The sequence below is a fragment of the Acromyrmex echinatior genome, chromosome 11 (assembly GCF_024713525.1).
Source record: "Acromyrmex echinatior isolate Ae372 chromosome 11, ASM2471352v2, whole genome shotgun sequence".
NCBI classification, from domain to species: domain Eukaryota; kingdom Metazoa; phylum Arthropoda; class Insecta; order Hymenoptera; family Formicidae; genus Acromyrmex; species Acromyrmex echinatior.
The window spans coordinates 13,475,385-13,496,665 of record NC_141862.1 but is presented as its reverse complement, the minus strand read 5'-3'; the positions used below and the strand labels follow the sequence as shown (position 1 = coordinate 13,496,665).

At 29.1% G+C, this 21,281-nt stretch overlaps 4 protein-coding genes across 9 annotated transcripts in view; 2 read left to right on the top strand and 2 right to left on the bottom strand.

Annotated features, from left to right (window-relative positions):
* The window catches only part of LOC105153202 (spondin-1), a 43,843-nt gene extending 31,424 nt beyond the window's left edge, over positions 1 to 12,419 (top strand). Inside the window, exons 9-17 of one of the 5 annotated variants that reach the window (XM_011067914.2) lie at positions 52 to 217; positions 2,712 to 3,039; positions 5,142 to 5,340; positions 5,627 to 5,797; positions 7,963 to 8,085; positions 8,302 to 8,447; positions 8,637 to 8,715; positions 8,902 to 8,967; positions 10,258 to 12,419. In XM_011067914.2, coding sequence (XP_011066216.1) covers positions 52 to 217; positions 2,712 to 3,039; positions 5,142 to 5,340; positions 5,627 to 5,797; positions 7,963 to 8,085; positions 8,302 to 8,447; positions 8,637 to 8,715; positions 8,902 to 8,967; positions 10,258 to 10,436 — 1,457 coding nt within the window. In that variant the 3' untranslated portion in view covers positions 10,437 to 12,419. Of the gene's footprint in view, positions 1 to 51; positions 218 to 2,711; positions 3,040 to 5,141; positions 5,341 to 5,626; positions 5,798 to 7,962; positions 8,086 to 8,301; positions 8,451 to 8,636; positions 8,716 to 8,901; positions 8,968 to 10,257 lie in introns of all 5 variants that reach the window. The other 4 variants (XM_011067913.2, XM_011067915.2, XM_011067916.2 and 1 more) reach the window with 4 other exon arrangements.
* LOC105153201 (uncharacterized) overlaps positions 1 to 21,281 on the bottom strand; it is a 70,250-nt gene that overhangs the window by 42,171 nt on the left and 6,798 nt on the right. The window lies entirely within an intron of this gene.
* Positions 12,251 to 14,145, bottom strand: LOC105153199 (hypothetical protein). The gene is made up of 2 exons (XM_011067910.2): positions 13,636 to 14,145; positions 12,251 to 12,621 (listed from the first exon to the last, which is right to left on the bottom strand). The coding sequence occupies exons 1-2, from the start codon at positions 14,143 to 14,145 to the stop codon at positions 12,463 to 12,465; spliced, it is 669 nt and encodes a 222-aa protein (XP_011066212.1). The 3' UTR covers positions 12,251 to 12,462.
* On the top strand, positions 14,225 to 18,958 carry xit (ALG6/ALG8 family glucosyltransferase xit). Of its 2 annotated transcripts, none has more exons than XM_011067911.2 (8): positions 14,225 to 14,361; positions 14,716 to 14,948; positions 15,035 to 15,307; positions 16,961 to 17,129; positions 17,185 to 17,403; positions 17,487 to 17,726; positions 17,988 to 18,130; positions 18,463 to 18,958. In XM_011067911.2, exons 2-8 carry the CDS (start codon positions 14,782 to 14,784, stop codon positions 18,884 to 18,886), a joined length of 1,635 nt encoding a protein of 544 aa, XP_011066213.1. In that variant the 5' UTR covers positions 14,225 to 14,361; positions 14,716 to 14,781; the 3' UTR covers positions 18,887 to 18,958. The 2 variants fall into 2 exon arrangements, with proteins under 2 accessions (XP_011066213.1, XP_087267162.1); XM_087411036.1 differs by lacking the exon at positions 14,225 to 14,361 and adding an exon at positions 14,442 to 14,588.

Genomic DNA, 21,281 nt, shown 5'->3' with positions numbered 1-21,281 from the left:
CGGTTTTTATGTGAAACATCTAAAAAGATAATCGATGTTTTTTGTACGTAGAAGCCTGTAAAGTGACTTCTTGGGGCGAGTGGAGCGAATGTTCGGTCACCTGCGGCAAAGGCATCAAGCTGAAACAACGTCAGTTTCGCAACGAAGCTGCGGCTAATGCGAACAAATGCAACACGTCTCTCACAGATCGAAGAACCTGCTACAATACACAAAATTAGTAATGACATCTTTTTTTAATCTCGTGATAAAAACTAATTTATAAAATTTCTCAAAATTCTTTATTTACTGATGATGAATCTCCCTCTCCTTCCCCCCTCTCTCGTTCTTTTTTTCTTAAAATTTTCTTTTTCTATGTATTTAAAAAAATTATGTTTTCATATCTATTGTAAAGCTTCACTTCTTATTTATTTTTCTATTTCGATTTTCACACTTTAGACAAAAATTTTTCTGGTTCTTATTTTTTCATACTTTAGACAAAAAAGTCATACAATTTATTGCAAGAGCATATAATTGTTCGCGTATTGTCTTAAAATAAAAAAATTACACGGTTCGATAAATTAATTATTAAATATATTCTCATGTCACCTAATGTGCAATCGTAATTCGTAATACGCAGTTGAAACTGTTACTGTTTGTAAAATACATCAAAAAATAAGTATGAACTGAGAAAATCTCTATCTTTGCTGGAAGCAACTATATTTTTAAATAAAAAGAATATAATAGTCATTTATTGAAAATTTAATAGAAAGTATAAAAATTCTAACAGATAATAATTAATAACAATCGAGACAGGATTTTATATATTCAATGTAATGAGAATATATTTAATAATCTACCAAATCATATCTATATAAAAAATTCATGATTTTAAAACAGCAAGTGTCATCATCCACGTGCTCTCGTATACAAAATTATGTAATGAGAACATTTGTTTAAGTTGTATCTCCAATACTCACGATGATTCATTCTCGAATAGAATACAAGTCATCATCTTTGATGAAAATTTTTCTCAGAATTTTTATATGAATTGAAATACTTTCCAGAAAACCTACATCTTTTCTTATAGAATTTTTCATATACAGGGTGTTTTCTCTAACTTGACCATCTAAAATATCTTCATTGTTTTTAATGGTGCGAGAAAATACCAAAGAAGAAAGTTGTTCGATTCGAAGATATTATGATGAACAAAAAATTTTTCTCAAGGTCACTTCCACTTTTTTAAAATGGAATTATATGAATTTTTTTTTTACACAATATAATTCCTCTAATTATTTTGAATATAAAAGTATTAAGGTAATGATATTAAAATACTTTATTCTGGTATATTGACATAAAATAACTCGTGAACTATTAATTTTATAGTAGATAATCGTACTTTAATACTTTTATGAACAGAATAATGAGATAAATCAATTGATGAAAAAAAAATACGTAGTTGCTTTAAAAAAATATATATGCAAAATGGATCATTCTTTAAATAAGCAACTGTGTTTTCTTTCCATCAATGATTCATCTCATTATTTTGTTTATGAAAGTAATAAGATACGATTATCAAAAAATTAATAATTTACGAGTTATTTAACATTTTAAGTATGTCAATATAGAATAAGGTACAAAATGTCTCATAAACTATTAGATTTTTTTATATCACTACCTTAATTCTTTTATGTTCAGAATAAATAGAGGAATCATATTGTGTAAAAAAAATCATACAATTTCATTTTAAAAAATGGAGGTGACCTTGAAAAATATGACCTTGAAAAAAAATTTTTGTTCATCATAATATATACCTTTTTGAATCGAACAACTTTCTCCTTCAAGATTTTCTCCTATCATTAAAAATAACGGAGATATTTTAGATGGTTAAGTTAGAGGAAACACTCTGTATATAAATTTTAAAATGTTCTAAAATTTTTTTAATTTCTCATTCTATAATTTCTGAAAAAATATTTTTAATTTCTTAGATTTTATAAAATTTCAGAAATTATAAGATGAAAAATCTTATAGAAATCTTAGAATATTTCATAATTCATATGAAAAATTCTAGAAGAAGAGATCGATGTGCTTTTTAAATTGCTTGGAATGAAATCTCACTATAAAAGAATCAAAATATTGCCACTAATAAAAATACACTCTTGAATAAGAGCGGTAGATTTTTATTTTTTTTTTTTGGAGTAAGATTTCATTTTCTTGATTTATTCTAAAGGAAAAAAATCTTACTCTTTTTAAAGAAATGAGACTTCTTTCCTTTGAAGTGCTTAAATCTCACTCCAGAAAAGAGTGAAAATCTATCATTTTTATTTAAAAATGCAAATATTTTCACTCTTTTTAATAGTGACAATATTTTCACTGTTTTGGATTAGATTTCTCCAAGAGAGAGTGTGTAAACGTTTTCGGCACTTCGAAATATATTCCAATTTGTTCAAAAAAATTTGTTTACAGAAATTTTCTAAAAAGATGTATAAAATTATTCATAAATTTTGAAGAATTCAGAATTTTATATAAAAATTTTGAAAAATTATATGAAAAATTCTAAGAAAAACTTTCATCAGAGATATAACATTAAAATGGTTCCGAAATGATTACTGAAAATCACAGTAATGATATATTTCAAATCAATAATGATTTATTTTAACACCATTTTGATGTTAATATCATAATTACATTGCTTGAGTTTGTATTGTGAAATAATTTATAATTTATAATTTCAGCGGTAAATGCAACAACGGTCGTGATGACGGACTATTGGAGAGTGAAAAGTGCGAGTTAACCCAGTGGAGTCCGTGGAGTGCATGCTCATCGAGCTGCAGCGACGGTATCAAGATCCGATCTAGAAACTTCCGACAGAAGAAGTATAGAAAGCAGTGCAGAGCTGTGGCGAATGGACCGCAACTTCAGCAATCCATCAATTGCGAAAATCAACCTTGCGATGGCGAAGACACGGAGGAGGTAAGGCCACGATTAAATTTGGACAACGATGATCAGAACGAGGATTCTACTGGTGAGATGGCGGACGGGAACGGACAGGAATGGCTACAGGTATGAGAACGTTTAGGGATATCGAGACTAACTGATCAGATGGAAACGAGATTTCCAACGAAGCTGATTCGCGAAGTTCGAAAATGTATTAAATTACAATTGGTAAACTTACTATTGGTTACTACGATTGCTAAGGTTCACTTTACAGAAAAGAAAAAAAACGATATTCAAATTCTATGATAAATCCGATACTGACTTTTCTTCAGTTTCAGCAAAAGTTTTATCAAGCACCATAATTATTGAGATTTTTTTAATTTTCTTTATTAAATATTCTTCATCTTCATATTAAATTTTTGTTGAGATCTCGATAAAGAATTAATCAAAATAAATAATTCTCTTATTTTGTCCTCGAGGATTAAGAAGCAAAGCTCTTTTAATCTGCTTAATTTATTTTTAATTAAATTTTAATTTCAATTAAATTTTAAAACAGTCAAATATTTTTATTTTTATTTATTAATTTTCCTTAGATTTTTTTCACATGCGAGTCATTTCGTTTATTTTATTTTATTTTATTTTATTTTGGTAAAATCGAATCTGATTTTCAAGTAGCATTTAGTCCGTAAATTGATATTTATTTTCCGGTTTCCGAATTTTATATTCGAATAAATAAAACACATTCGATCAACTTGGTCCTTCGAGAAATTAAGTTCGTTGAAAAGTTCATTCATATACGACTATTGATGTACTTTATATCTAATAGATATCAAGCGGACTTCGTATCTCTCATATAGATGGGATAAACGATCCGCTCGATATTTATTACAACGAATCCAGCAGCTTTGCTAAGTATTAAATCACCAGGCAGCCAGCGGCGATAGCACAAGTAATCGATATCTGTATATCATTTCTCGTAGATCCATCCATGGCACCCTCACGTAAGTCACGCGATATCAGCAAGGGAAATCTAGCATCTCGGCGTACGAAAAATTTAATCATATATTCTTTTTATAGACTGCCATTAGAGCACGCAAGAAGCGGTAAATACAAACCTGAAGATCGAAAGCGCATTGAAGGATCCAAATACCGTGAAGAATTAATTTTTTTTCTTCTCTTTATTAAATATTACTACAGATATATTTCCGAGTGCTTTTAAATTCCCTTGCTGTATCACGACAGCTTTACTATCAAAGATACAGCGGTTTGTTTTTCTTTTTAACGCGATTTATTCTTGCCATCAAGAAAAAAGAAACGACATATTTTAATTTATTATGCTAATAAGATTTGCTCGTTGAGAACGATAAAAAAAAGCAACTTTTACGAATTTGAAAAACGGGATTGTCTTAACAGCTAAAACTTTTTGTCTTCATTATATTAGGTTCGAAAAATATTTCAAAATTTTTAGCCTCTTCATCCCGTCAAACAGTATCTAATTAGAATTTTCTGTAGATATCAAGATATTTCTGAAATATATGTTATTCTTAAGATGTGAAATTAAAAGAAAAAATTTCTAAAAATTTAAAGTTATGTGACAAGACAACCCTTTAAATGTTGCGGTGTCTTGTGATATCACAACTGTAACGAATCAATAGAGAATTTTGATCTAATAATCGTTATTAACCATCATTATCAATACACTTATATTTACAATATTTTACATGCCTAATCATCGTGTAAAGAATGATCAATAAAATTATTTTGGCAATAAGTAATCTTCATAATTAACAAAAATTCATATTAAACGCAAAAGTAAAAAAATTTATATTTTTCAAAATCTTTTTTAATACTCATTTAGAAGAGCAAACTTGTCATATTTTCTAATATCCATATCAGACTAGAGATTGAGATTGAAATTGATCAATTAAAACAAAGTTCACTAAACTTGATATTGGTTTCTTTTCTTCTAATTGGTAAATTCAATCTCGATCTTGATCTCTAGTCTGATACGGGTATTACAATTAATATACGACATTTTCATGCAATATAGCGCATGGCTAAATAACTTTCAAAGAAAAAAAGGTTTATGCAATTCATGGAAATGCTCATTTGAAAGATTTTCAAATTTATCACAAATGCTTGGCAAAAAAGAAAAAAGTTCGCTTCTACAGCTTTCTCTATGTATTGTCCTTTTTTATGCCGATCGATTTTTTTATTCTTGGTCGCAGACTTGTCCTGCCGATCGCTATACAGAATGGTCCACATGGTCACTGTGCACTGCCAGTTGCGGACCCGGCATCAAGATGAGATCCAGGCAATTATTGTATCCAGATCAATCGGATAAGGACGACGAGAAGTGCAAGATGCAAATGGTGCCATGTATAGCCGAAATTTCGAGCTGTAATTATACGAGGGAAGAGGCAGAAAGTACGTAGTGTTAACTGCCAACTTTTCTAATTTATTTGACAGTACGAAACAAGAAAGAATCCTGACAGAGCGAAAAATTCTAACGATATTTGATTCGTTGCACTGTAGGTATAAATGTACTAAAAATAAGTATCTCCGTCGTATATTCTTGCTAATAAAATTTTTAGCAACCAATAGTTAGTCCTTACTTTAGCCACGCGTTTTATCTTCGTTACTATAACTGCGCGTCTTTTGTATTATCTGTATAACTATAATAACAAAATACTAATTAGAGATTTGTAATTAGAGATTTGTAGCGAACCTCTGCAAAAGGGAAACTGTAATGGGAACGAATTACGAACCTACTTCGACAAACAGACGGGCCGCTGTCGTTATTTCTTCTATACTGGATGCGGCGCTAATCGAAACAATTTCCCAAACGAACAGGATTGTTATAAAGTTTGCAATAATTTTCAAAGTAAGTTAATCAGATTGCGCGCCATATTCACTTGTTTTATAATGACGCATATGATATGGTTGTTAATTATGAGATTCCCGCACGCACATATATATATATATATATATGATAATAAAATTTTCTACCAATTCACAGTGGAATATAGATTTCTAAAAAAGTGACAAAAATTCATAAAGTATTTCAATCGTAGTGGAACATGACATTAGGATATTTTTAAGGTTGTTGATTTCGAATCTGATCTCGAATTTTGAAAATTTGAAATGGCGGATTCAAAATGGCAGACAAAAATGCTAAAAGTACTTCGATACTTCCGGTAAAATTTACCGGACACATCTACATTAAAGCATATATCTTAAGAAACAGATTGGCATAACAAATTGATTGATTCTAGGAACGTCATAGAACGACGTAACGATAGCGAGTAACTTTGAAAAAAGTAATATGTTGTCCCCGTCGATATAATATTTTCAATACTGTCAGAATCAATATCCAAATAATATCTACTATTTTTATGATTTCTATACTTCCGTTAGAGAAAGTATAAAAACTCGAATGATATGATTGACGATGTATAAATGCTTTTTTTGTATATACGGTCTATTACAGATCTTATGCAACTTTTAAAGTTATTATTGTTGCCAAACAAACAAATACTTGACCAAAAATTCTAAAATCTAAAACGTTGAGACTACATCCATCAACGTGGAACTTTCTAATTTTGATAAAGCAAACATATGGTACAACATTTATGTCTATATGAGTGCTATATATTTACTTTCTCAAAATTAGAAAGTTCATTTTTGACCATTTTTTCGACAATCTCACTGTGTAGTTATATATCTACGACAACAATTCTCCCGTTCTCTCAGATTTACTATGGCTAACTATGACTACAATTCATTTGATGCAAATGCATCTCTAAAACAGTCTCCGATTAGTAAAATTGTTTCTTTTGATTGGTTAATTAAATACTTGGAAACATTTATAGTAAATGGACTCTATAATTTCTGCTTGTTATATGCATGTTAATTTCTTTAATGATAAATTAATCTTAAAATGTAAATTTTAATATTCTTAATATATTAGAAAATATGCTAAAGATTTATTGATATATTAATAGATATTTTAATATGCAAAAAATATTAATTATTATTAATATCTTAATATTGAAAGAAAAATTATAATAGGATTATAATAAATTAGATTTTTTATATTATTTAAAAAATTATGCCCAGTTTAGGCTTCGGCTGAACAGCATTGAGACCTAACTAGGATTGTAGAGCATAAAAAAAGGATTAAAAAGTTCCATATGCACAACTTTATAAAATGAGTCTCTTGAATGCTACAGCTGTTCAAAGTTCACTATTATGATGTATTATGTATCATGTAGGACTGGTTTTATTCAATTTCTCAAATCATCTGGAATATATGTTCAATCTTGACGAAGACAATTAAAACCTTTTTTGAACCCCAAATGAATAGTTATACGTGATTATATTAATCGATAAAGAGGGAAGAGAAACACTCAAAGTATGAAACAAAAGGTTTTAATTGCCTGGTTGAAATATGGCCAATATATGGACCTTATCTCTCTTCAGCTTCCTCATCGGAACTCTAAAAATAAAAAAAACATCATTCTTGCTGGCATATGGATGTCTTCGTCAAAGTATTGGGCATATCTCAGGTACCATATAACCGGATTAATGAACTGTACCAAATACATTTTAGATATTACTTTGTGATATTACAATGTCTTTGGTACAATTTGTTATACCGCCGTCACCGCAGGGAGATGCCCTAAACACAGAGAAATTGGATAAGACTAATGATACATGGTTATATTATTAATAGCAAACTTTGGATAGTTCTAGCACTCAGGAAACTTCTCTTATAAAGTTGGGCTTATGAAATTTTTGATTCTCTTTTTCTTAAAATTTTAGGCATGTCTCAAAGTTGCTCATCCAGGGCCCAAATTCCCCTATAAAACTAAGCATAATCCTTTATTTTATTCCTTTAAGGATTTCAAACATTATGCGCTTTTTCGTCTGATGAATTCTTAATCTGCATCACATATAACGCTTCTGACTTCCGCATTATCAGTAAACTATCTTTTCACGAATAATCAATTTGTGTTATACCTTGCACACGCTTACTAACAAATTCAGGAGAATTGAGGACCAATATGTCGACAATTATGAAAAACTTGAAGGTGTCTCTTAGTAGCGTCCTCAGCTATCATATTCCCGTTCAGGAGCAACGCAGCACGAAAGCGAAGAGAGCGCAGCACGGTGATAATTAATTGCTTTATATAAAAATAAATCATTTCTCATTAATATCAAATCAATATTTATGATAGAGATCCATTATGAATACACATACACATACACTCACACAATACGTATATTCTGTTTTTACGGACAATACGAATTTAAAAACCATTAGCCGAGAAATGCAATGCATAGAAATTTCTGCTTCGCTGACGATCATCTTGCGCATCTTTACAGAAAAGGAAAACTTTAAAGGCATTCAAGCGAGCAGTCAGATAATGGAATCAAATGAAAATGGCAAAGTGGACTGTCAGGTCACCGAATGGAGTAAATGGACTCATTGTGATAACTGTCGTGGATACACTATGAGCACCAGGACAATTGTGGTATTATTAGAAATTTATTCATGTATTTATTAAAATTTTTCGATGCTTACGACAAAACACAATAATATTTCAACGAGCAATAAATACTATTCGTAAATCCTTCAATCAAAGAAATTATACGTATATGTATACACGTATTGCGTTGTAAAAGAATGAACGTAAATCTAAAATTTTTTTTGCAAACAGATTTCAGCCGAGAATGGAGGTAAAAGCTGTCCAAAGAAGATTCTTCGAAAAAAGAAGTGCCGCAAGATTCCACCCTGTTGTAAATATTATTTTATCTAATTAAATTAATAAAATTAATTTAATTATTGAAACGATTATGAAAGCTTGATATATTCATATGTTGCTAAATTTGTAAACTTTTATCATATAAAAAAGGAATTTTTGTTTTTTTTTTTTAATCAATTCTATTATTAAAGATTAATATAATAAGAAATAAATTTTGTAGCTCTACAGGGTGATGGAACAGGTCGGCGATTTCATAGAGACAAAAATACCGGAACCGATTATGAGGGTAAGTCCTATGTCGCTTTAAAATATCATTTCAAATGGATAAATAAAATTCGCGGAATTCTGTGAATTTGAAATTTATTTCATCAGAATTTCCCTTTTTATTTCTTTACATATATGTATAAAAAAATATTGAATTTACATGCAGTAAATTTAATGCTTCGAGTACATAAACAATATTAAATTTCTCCGTATTAAGAAAAATTGTTCCAGCAAACAAAATTGACGTTTCGATAAAATGTATTCATGAACGAGTAAAAAGTTCGTCAAACGAATTAACGCATATATAATAGATGAAACAAATTTATTGGATACATGATCTGGCTGGGGAGTTTAATATATACTTGATAAAATATTTTAACAAAATTCAAAGAAAAAATAGTAGTGGCAATCATATAGAGAGATAACTATACAAATTTATAATATTATATAAAATAATAAAATTAATATAAGATAAAATTGTACTCAATCTGATCTAGCGATTTTCGCTAAATCCAACATTAAAAATTGATGGTTAAATTCAAAGTAAAAAACATTTGTGAATATTGAAAATGTCTCACATTTTCAATTAATGTTTAGAAACGTTTTCTATTTCGAGTGCAATAAAGTTTTAACCAACTATGTAACTATGTATCTACAAATAACAAGTAGGCTATATTAAGTATTGGGTATAATAGTTACCTATAGTTCAATATTAGATCGTATTGAGCATAGTTATATAGTAGAATATATTACTTAATAGTTGCATGAATATAATATAATAACTATAAAATAGTTATGTTCAACCATATCTATCTCGAATAATAAGAGTTCAGAGAAATAAATCAAAATAAGTAAAAAATGTAAGTCAATATAAACTAATGCTGGAGTGTAATATGTAAAACTTTTTAGTTTTATTCAACTATACATATATTTAACTCTTACCGTATAAGAGGAGGTCATTAGTGACCGAACGATTCCTGTTCGTGTAAGTTTTTGAGTCTATCGATAATTATAAATTATACTACATTTTATTATTTGCCAAAATGAAATGCCAATATTTATTCTAGAAAGTTGAAAGAATGTTGGTAAATTTTTAGAGATAGTTTTAATCATTCTGAATAGATGAAAAAAACGGACAGATTCTCGTTTGTTATGGATGATGCACTAAATTGTAGCTGGTACGATAAGGATTAATTTTGTTCAATTATAATATATCTACTTTTACGTATAAAACTTAAATATAGTTACTGTATTTTTCTTTCAGTGAAGGGTGATCGTAAGTTTTGTTTGTCTAATCATCTCGTTCGTAAAGTTACAGTGAATTGTAAAGTGACACCGTGGTCAACGTGGTCAAAGTGCAGTGCGACCTGCGACGAGGGGTTACGAAGCAGAGTCAGAAGTATAACAGTGAAACCGAGAGGAGCCTGGGCCAAACTCTGTCCAACTTTGGTGGAATTCAAGAAGTGCCGCAAGGTGGATTGTCCGCAATAGACGAGCGTAACGTTTTCACAATCTTGTAGCTAGTTAATCGATAGTGGTGCGTTCTGTTTCGAACGTCGGAATTTATATGACTAGACTGATTATGAGTGACACTCCCTCTTAGATGTCACGCGGTTGAAATCTCGAAGCATATTTAGGAATAGAGGTAATGAAATTATATCAGAGAATAAGAATAACACTGGACGACACAACTTTATCGGATGATTTGAGCGGATGTTTGTTGTTTTTATAGCAAAAATAGAATTTATGAGATAAAAATCAGGGAAACAGCGAATGATATGACAAAGTACATATTTCATTTGATAGCAAAGTTAAAGATATTTTAGATTCTGAAGTTAATTTAATTAATATACGTTTATTTTAAAATACAATTATCTTTTTTGATTTACATATTAAATTTAATTTTCTGAGAAAGAACAAAAAATATGGATTTTTATTAATTCAAAATCAATAAAAGTAAATATTACTTTAAAGAAACAGAAAAAGGAATTATTTGAATGTGACTGTAAAATAGAAAAATCGATTTCTCTATCTTGTAATATAGAAACTACACGATTTGAACCAACATTTAACTATATATAGTACTTAAGACGCATTGCACGATTTGCTAATTATTTTTTATACATTGAAAAAAAATAAAATTAAAAAAATTTTTTAATATTTGTTTTGAATAATTCTAAGTAAATTTTACTAAATGTACATTTATTCGATACAAAAACCATTACTTTGATTTAACTGTCATTTTTTTATTAAATAAATATTTATTTATTGTAAGTTTAAATGTTTACTTAAATGTTATTATTGGTACTATTATAAAGATATGTATTAAGATATATTAAGATAATATTTAATAATTTTTTTCAGTATAGAGAACAGAAGTTCATGTAATGTTCTTCTGTAATAACTGTAATGAAAAAAAAGGGTTTTGGAATTGTTTCTCTCTACATTCATGTTCTCTGTCCTCCAGTGTAATTTACTACGCACAGGAAAATCATTTTGCGATACTTATCGTGCCAATGCTGAATTACTTAATATTTCGTATAACTTTATTTATCTTAAAGATGTAACACATGAAGGTTCTTTCCCAACATGATATTAAGTTAAGACAAAATGGATTTGCATTCCAATACGTCACATCAGTTGTGCTTAGAAAAGAAGAAACGTTCGAATTTTTGTAATTATTCATACCCATAATAAAATAATATCGAATAGTCATAATAGTTTTTCGCGAAAGGCAAAAACAAATCATTTGATATCTATCTAATGATAGCAAAAGGGTAAAATCAGAATATAACCGCGGCATAATAATATTAATATTAAAAGAGTGTTGCTCCTTTCTAGCGCGGGTAGTAAAATACGAAGACGACCACTCGTAATGACATTTATTTATACGCGTATCGTCATATTTGTAGCATTTATCACGCATTACAGATCTCATTGTAAGACCAAAGTTTGTATAACAGCTTCAGTTAAAAACTGAGAACCACGATATTTTAAAATACTATTGTAAAATGCGATTTTTGAGTCTGTTTTTTGTAGCTGGACTAGTTTACAATTTTGGAACTCAAAGTAAGATAGATTTGGAACTCTAAGTGAGATGTTTGATATTTGGCAAAAGCGAAAAAGAGAGTGATTAAAGTGCAGTCTAGTGCAGGAATAAAAAACAGACCTGTAGACATATCAGTAGTTCGATAGACAGTAAGTCTAAGTTTGTTTGACGCGTAACGGGAAGTTTTATTAACATGGAATTCTCTTCATTGACAATAATGATATCGTAGGTATGGTACAAAAAAGCTATTTACCTGTTATTCTTTTGTAAATCCATTATAATATAATATATTCAAAATATAATCACTATAAGTGTATTCACATTATATATACATACACATATTATTATATTATTATAATTTAATTACATAAAGGATTAATTTTTTTTGCATGTGTCAACAACAATAAATTCTGATTTCATCTGTCTATATTTATATCATTCAATAAATCTCACGTACCTCTTTCATTATTAACTGAAATTGTTAGTCTCATTTTTATTATTTATAGAAACATCTTCATTCTTATGTGAAGGATTTATTAAGAGTAAAATTACATTCTTCTTTGATGACATTCGTTGGATACTGCCATCATTTTTTACAGCATCCTCGATGACTCTTTGCATCTTACCCTATATGTTAAATGAAAAAACTTGCATGTAATTAAATAAATGTTTTTCATGAAGTTTTTTATCTCAACATTGTTTGCTTAAATATTATATTTTTACTTTTATTATACTTTAAAACAATTATCTTAAAAATTATCATTTATATAGATTATCATCCTTGATGAAAATTTTTCCAACATTTTTTTATATGAATTGGAATACTTTTCAGAAATACTGAGAAAGTCTATATCTTTCTTAGAAATTTTCATATACAAATTCTGAAATATTCTAAGATTTCTAAGATTTCTCACATTCCATAATAAAAAAAAATGCCTTAAATTTTTTTCAGATTTTATAAGATTTTATCAGAAGTTATAAAATGAGAGAAATCTTGGAATATTTTAGAATATAACACATAGAAGAATTCTAGAAAAGACGTAAATATTTCTCAAAGCTTCTAAAAAGTAATTAAATTTGTTAAATACTTCAAAATACTACAAAAAACCAATTCCAATTTGTATTTAAAAAAATCTAAAAAATTTTCTTAAAAAATTGTAAAATTCAGAAATTCTAAAGTTTTGAAATTTACATAAATGAATAAATATTATATGAAAAATTCTAAGAAAAATTTTTATTAAAGATTTAATTACTATTTAAACAATTGATAAGATTAGAATATCAAAAGAAGAAAAATGTTCATAGAGAAAATAAAATGAATAAGTGTAAATTATAAGAGTTGACACCAGTTGTTTGTGCATAATATATTTACATATAAAATCTTTATTACAGACTATTCAAATACAATTAAATTAATTTATTAAATATTATCCAGAAGCAATTAAATTAAATTAATTGTTTTTGAATATGTACAATAAAGACTTTATTGTACATAAATAGTTGGTGTTGGTTTTTATAGATATTTAATATTGCAATAACGAAATTCTTCGTTATTGTATTTTTATCTGATAATTCTCTTGATAATAATTTTTTGCTGATCAGTTATATACCAAGAAGCAGAGAAAAAATCATAGAACTCACTCCGTCGGCACCGTCCAGAGTGATGGCAACCTTGACTTTGTGACCCTTGTTCAACAATTTCATCATGTTCTTCGTCTTCGTCCATAAGTCATGTTCAGTGATCTTCGCGGATATGTAGAATAATTTAATGATCTTGCTCGACTTCTGCGCGGTCTTGTCGGTATCCTGAGTATCTTCGATCTCCTCGAGAAGGTTGGCGGTCTTCACTAACTTATAAAGCGGTCGTTGCGTCTTATCTTCGAGGTCGCTGACCTTAATGAGGGTAAGGTTGCGCCTTTTCGCCAAACGCTGAGCCACTTCCAGCACGGTCACAATGGTAGAGTTGTCCAGCGACAAGAGTGTGATTTTCGGAATCGGCTCTGTTTTTGGTCGCGGCTTTTTATTGTCGTTGCTGTCAGTCTCCGGCCATTTATTAAACATTCGACACTGATCGGTCGTGCGATACCGACTGAAGCTCTGAGCAAGATGCACAACCTTACGTAGAGCCGGCGATAACCCGGAAACTATCATAGCTCGGCAGTTCCGTCCGAGTCCAATTTTCTGTTGTTCTCTGTCGAACCTAACCTAAAATTGTCATCGCACCACGCGTCGTAACTCCTAACCTTACTTCGTTATATTGCGCCACATATGCTCGCAATATTTTTGAATGTTTGTTACGCCTGAAGTCTATTATAATTACGGAATGCATCGAGAATTATCGCGATTGACGCTAATAAATAACAAGGTGTAAGTTTAATTAAATTTTAAATAGATAGATAGTTCAATGATTCATATTATAGATTGTTTACATAGATGACACGTAGTTTACATTTTATACGCGTAAACATCGATAGATACTATTCTCGTCAGTGATATAAATTATCATATTTTGCGCCTTAACACATAATTCTGGTAAAGATACGCAAGTTGATAAATGAAGTGCTTAGAACACCTCAAAAAGATTTTAATTTTATGTGAGATTTTATTATTCGTATTTTTTATTATTATATATCACAGTTAATTTTACATTATCTTTATGAGATAGAAGAAAATAGTGAACTTTGAGACTTCTGGGTAATACTTTTTATTTTCCTTTTTTAGAATAAAATTTTAAAGAACTATACCTAAACATACAGTGGCTGCCACATCTACTCTCTTAAAGTTAACATGTCCATCGAGGAAAAAAACATTTCAACAGAAATTCAAGGGAAACAAGATGGAAAGGGTGTTTCTTCTTCCTCATTCTCCTCCTCTGTTTTTTGGAGGGCCAACAATGTACTTTTAAAGACCTTTCTTTTGATCACCTGCATTAAGATTCTCCTAATTCCTACTTAGTAAGCAGACATTTTGGACAGTCTCTTTGCTGGCCTATTTGTGGCAATATTATTTATATTGAAGGTTTACATCTGTTTTTTTACAGTCGCTCTACTGATTTTGAGGTACATCGCAATTGGCTGGCCATCACATATAGTCTACCTGTTGCAGAGTGGTATGTGAATGCACAATCTCCTTGGACTCTTGATTATCCACCTCTATTTGCATGGTTTGAGTACTGCCTTAGCCAAGTGGCTGCATTTTTCGATCCGGAAATGCTTAAAGTGGAGAATTTGAATTATGCCTCATCAGCTACTATATATTTCCAGAGAGGCACCGTTATATTTGCCGATCTGATATTTGCTTATGGAGTAAGAGAGTAAGTACGAAATTTATTTAATTATATTAACAACCTTCATATAGCGATTAAAAAGATCTTTAACTTATTGTTATTAAATAAATATAAATGATATATAATAAGACTCTAAAAATAAATCTAATCAAAAGAATTGAAAAAGCCAATTAAGAGCCAATGCAGTTGTCAGTACATAAGAATTTATTTATTATAATATATTAGAAAATTATTAACTGTGCAGACATTTCAACCAATGTTCGATTCTTTTCAATGCAAATTAAAACAAATATAAAATTAACCATTGTTAACTCATAATAGAATTAATGCATAAAGTATATATAAATATTGTTGAGTATATATAAATATTGGTGAGTCGTAGTTATCACGTATTATAAATTCACAAGAATTTGTAGATTGATCATCTTGTCACAATAGTGTGAATTCCCAGAAAAGATTCAGAAGTAAGATACAGACAGTGTCAATTGACAGATAAAGTAGTATAAACGCATCAATCAGTAAAAATTTTTTGCTGTAACGTCAAGTAATATAACATCAATTAGATATTCCGATAAAATGATAGTGATTTTGATGAATGTAATCAGAGAAAAATTATTACGACTGTCAATTAAGAGATCGAATAGTAATTCATTACTGTTCTAAATTCAATTCTTTTTATTAAATAAATCTTTCTTGAAAAAGTTATATTTCCGTAGAAAAAAGATTAATTTTTTAAAGCTATACAGAGAATAGACTAAATAATATGAACTTAAGAAGTATATTATTTACTTCCCTACTTTAATAAGAGATTAGTTGCATTTGCTTTTCATTTTTCATCCTTGAATCACTCAGTGCTTGAATAATTAACTATGGAATATTGTACTATTCTTTTAGTAGAATATCTTTTTTCTTTAGAAAAATATTATTTCTTATACAAATGATATTGGAAAATGAAATTTTCTTCCCACTCTATTTTCCAAAATTGCTCTTTGTTTTTCAAAACATTTTTCCTGGTCAATACAGACGTCCGATTTAAATTATTTGTAATTTTTTGAAGAGCAGAGTGAGAAGCAATCGAGAAATCAATTTCTGAAACAATTTCCTCTTTAATATCTTTTAAGTAATTAGAAGATGTTCTGTTAGAAGAACTATATAATATTATTGTAGCAGTTGCTACAGTATTCAAAGATGACTCTATTCTAAACTCTATATATTAAAAACAAATAGTAGACAAAATTCTTATTAATAAAACAACTAGAAGCCTCAGTGATCGAGTTGGCTAAGACACTCGCCCCGAAAAGTCGAGAGGTCCCAGATTCGAACCTTGGCTGAGGTAATATTTTTTGCAATAAATTCTTTACAGTTTTTCTAATTTAATTTAGGGGGGATTATTAGCATTTCAGATTGTGTTGAAAGTCCGAAAGTTATCGGTGCGCAATCATATCTGAAATAAATGAATTTAATAAAGATATATTGTATTATTTGAAACATCTTTGACAATGATGGTGTTCTCTATCGTATTTATAAAAGATTTGATGTAAAATAAGTATAGATAAAATATATTTCTCAGGTAGTCACATTATTTTATATTCCCTATATATACTGTAAGCTATCCCCTATATATACTGTAGAAATTTTTCTGCGATATAAATCTAAATCTAAGTGTTTCTTTTTTTGCAGAATGAGTAGGACATTTTGCAAGTCTTTGAACAATCACATAGTTTTCGTATTTCTGTCATTATGCAATATAGGATTGTTGATAGTCGATCATATACATTTCCAATACAACGGCTTTTTGCTTGGCATTCTGTTGATATCCGTGGCAAACGTTTCGAAGACTGGCAAAGAGGTAAATTTTGTAATATACTGTAGAATTTACTTATAGTAAAGTAGCTCGTTTTTAGATGACGGTTTGTGCTGTACATAATGGTGCTATGTGGTTTTCCATTTTATTAAATCTAAAACATTTATATGTATATGTGGCACCAGCATACACTATCTGGCTACTAAAATCACATTGTCTGAACAGTGGAAAGTTCTTCAGGCGGTTATTTAGTCTTGGACTTATCGTTCTGACTGTTCTAGCAGTGTCTTTTGGTCCATTCAGAACTCAGTTATCACAGGTAATATTTATATAATTGCACAGAATACATTTCCATTTATATTTACATATATATATATATATATATATGTATATTTTTATTAGGTAATTTCCCGTTTATTTCCATTTAAAAGGGGCCTGGTGCATTCATATTGGGCTGCGAACAGTTGGGCCCTATATATTGGCGTCGATAAAGTGCTATCTGTGATATGGAAACGTTTAGGATGGTTAAAAGATGTTAAATCTGCAGTAATGACGGGTGGCCTGGTGCAAGAACAGAACTTCCTTATATTACCCACTCCGACCCCTATCATTACATTTTTTCTGACTTTTGTGATAATGCTCGTAAGTTTATCAGCACATAGTGATTCAATTGTTTTTCTGTATTAAGAGGTCGATTCTGTATTTCTTAACAACAGTCGTTGATGTCATTGCGCAGCTTTTTTACTCTACATAATATCTGTGCAATGACATCAATGTCATTAAAAGTTACAGAATCGATCCCTAAATATATTTTACTGTTTTTTTTTGTTATGTTTTTACCCGTACACACACACGTGCGCGCGCATGCGGATAGATTAAACAACTAATATATAATTATTTTAGCCTGCATTATGGTGTCTATATAAAAAGCCTTACGTGAACTCGAAAGATTTTATTAAGTGCATTGTACTATGTGCCTTAAGTTCATTCATGTTTGGCTGGCACGTACATGAGAAAGCTATATTAACCGCAATTATTCCTTTGTGGTAAGTCCTATACAGCTTATAAAAAAAAAAGTCAGGCCACGAAAAATTGTTAAAACAAGAGTGAGAAAGAAGAACATATAAACAATTTTTTTTATATACATATAGTATTTCATTCAAACTTATATTATCTTACATTCTAATTTATTAAAGTTGACAAAAACGACAGACCAATCAAAAGTCTGTTTCATCAGACTTTGTTATATAATAAGTATTAAACTCATATAAAGGTTACTGTTTTATTATTTTATATATTTATAATAAATATGTATTTATATGAAATACGTATTTATTTGTAGCTAAAAATATAATAATAGTATATTTTATAATTTTAGCGTCCTCGCAGCACTACATGCGGAAGATGCGCGCATATTCATTATTTTAAGCAGTGCTGGACAAACTGCTCTTTTGCCATTGCTATATCCCGATAACTTGTCTTCTCTGAAATTACTGTTGTCACTGGCGTATATGCTTTCATCGATTTTAATCTTGACTAATCACCACGGCAGGCCTCTATTACGATTACATGAATGGCTGTACGTAATACCGCTGCCACTAGTTACGGTCTACGAAGTGGCACTGCATAAATTGTTGCTCGGCGACAAACTGCCATTCTTACCATTAGCATTTACTTCTATATACTGCGCTATTGGTATAACTTATTGTTGGATGCTGTACTATTACATGTATCTGCAGAATGACCCTCGTGATAGAACAGTGGGAGACAAATCTAATCGCCAAAGATTAAAACAGTCCTAGAGTTTACAAATTGCTAGAGATTTACAATAATGTTTGTATCCTCCTGAGCGAAATAAAACATTTTTATAAACATTTGTATATTTGTCAGATGATTAAATATGTTATATAATTTAATATTTTATTATAAGTAGAAATTTAAGAGAGAATTTTTAAGTTTTAAGAATTTTCTAGTAAAATTTGTATTTTTGGCGCGAATGTAATTGAGATGAGTACTTCTGCGTGAGCAGCGCTTCAGAGGTTTGTTCTATTCCTGTACCAAAGAGAAACCTGAGAGAGGACATGACGACCTTTATGGTTCCCGCACACAGAACGTGGCAACTCTTGTCGCGCGGCGGAAGTTGACGCGATAGCCAATTAATGTCTCGCTTGCTTGGAAGTAATAGATATATAATTTCCATTGCGTGACAAAAATTTAACTCAATCCAACTTTTGCCGCGCGGCGGAAATAATATTACATCACAAACGATTGATTATCTGGTGATTGAAAATCGCATGAAGAAAGAAACACGTCTGTAAGTCTGTATAACAATACAACATATGTTTACGTGCAGCAAGTAACTGACTGACTTTCTTGATTGAGTGCAGTTCATGCATCACTAAGGTGCTGTTTTTTATTAAACAAATTTATTATTATATATTTCTTTATTATTATATTATTTTTTACAATTATAACATTTCCTTATGATTATAATATGAAATATATACATCAATAAAGAATATTTTGCGTTATTTTATATCTATAAGTTTTCAATAATCGTGCCATTTCTTTACATTCATGCTTCCATAGGATAAGCTAACATGAGCCAATCGAACACATGGACCGATGACCAGACTCTATTTTTTTAGGGACTCTAGGAGCGAAATCCATAGACATTTCTCAAGATTCGAGATGGTCTTATAATGTATTCGATTTAGTGACTCGATTCGAGTCAACGGTTTGTTGTTCTTTCTTCCTTTACATAGAAGTCATAAACGATCGTGGAGTTTTAAGTCGTAGGAAACTGACCAATTCTAATCGAGTATTCTCCTTATATTTGATTGTGATTGGTTAGTTTCCTATTTAAGACCACGACTGTCTACGACTTTTATGTAGAGGACCCTTCAAATCAAATATGCTATTAAACTACTGCATGAACCAGAGTGCTATGTTAAGACATTACTTGAGATTAAGAACAGACTATGGATTCCGGCCTACTTCAGATAACTAGCTGGCGAGTATTTAATTAAAAATATAATAATTTTTTAAAAATAATTAATTTTATGGAAATAATAATAATTATGGATAAAAAAATAAAGATTGATTTGCAATAATGATAATGTTAATAAGAATGGACGGGAAAAGATAATATACAAGATTTAGATTGATAGAAATGAATAATGGGAATAATTAAGATTTATAAAATTACTTATTAAACTTTGAAGGTTTAGATTTAGAGGATAACTTAAAATCTTTTTATAAAATATTATATTAGATGTAGTAAAAAGAAATCCATTATTTTTCCAATAAATGGCTTTAGTAATCCGTATCTCTACGCGTGATACGGATTATTAAAGCCATCCATTGGAAAAATAATGGATTTCTTTTTACTACACCTAATATATGGGTTAAAGATAAGTATATGAAAAAGAATAATAAAATTAAATTATGAGGATGATAGGAGTAAGAGAAGTAGGAAATATAAATAAATATTATAATTTAAATTTCTATAGTTTATTTTAATTAATTTAGATTTAATTTTAAATAAAAATAGAGAGAAAAATAATATATTATTATAAATGAATAATATAAATAAGGATTTGAATATCATTAAGATTAAGATAAATAATAAATTATTTAATGATATAAATAAGAAAATAAAATATCATTTAATAAAGAATATGGAAAAAGTAAACCAGCTATATTAAAGAGGATATATAAAAATATAAACTTAAAATTAATGTTAAATGATAAAACATAGGAATTTTTAGATATTTTAAATAATAATAATATAAAAATTAATGATAGTAGGGAAATTGAGTAAAAAATAAAATATAATAATCAAGAAAAAATTTTTGTATAAATTATTAGAATTATTCATCTGGATTGATTAAATGAAGAATAGGCTATAATTATTTTAAAGTTAGTGATGTTTAAACATATATACGAATGGTGGTAAAATGGAACATAAAATTAAAATTATATAAAGTATAAAAAAATTATTAAGTTTAATTAGAGAAATTATGTAAAAGGGGATAATTTTTTGAATGGAAATTAAAATTAATAATATATTTAAGGGTAAAAATTTTGAGATTATAATAAATAATATATGTACAAATTTTATTATTTTATATACAATACTTATTTAATATCATTTTTTAATTTGTCACAATTTTTGAGCATGAATTAAAAATTTAG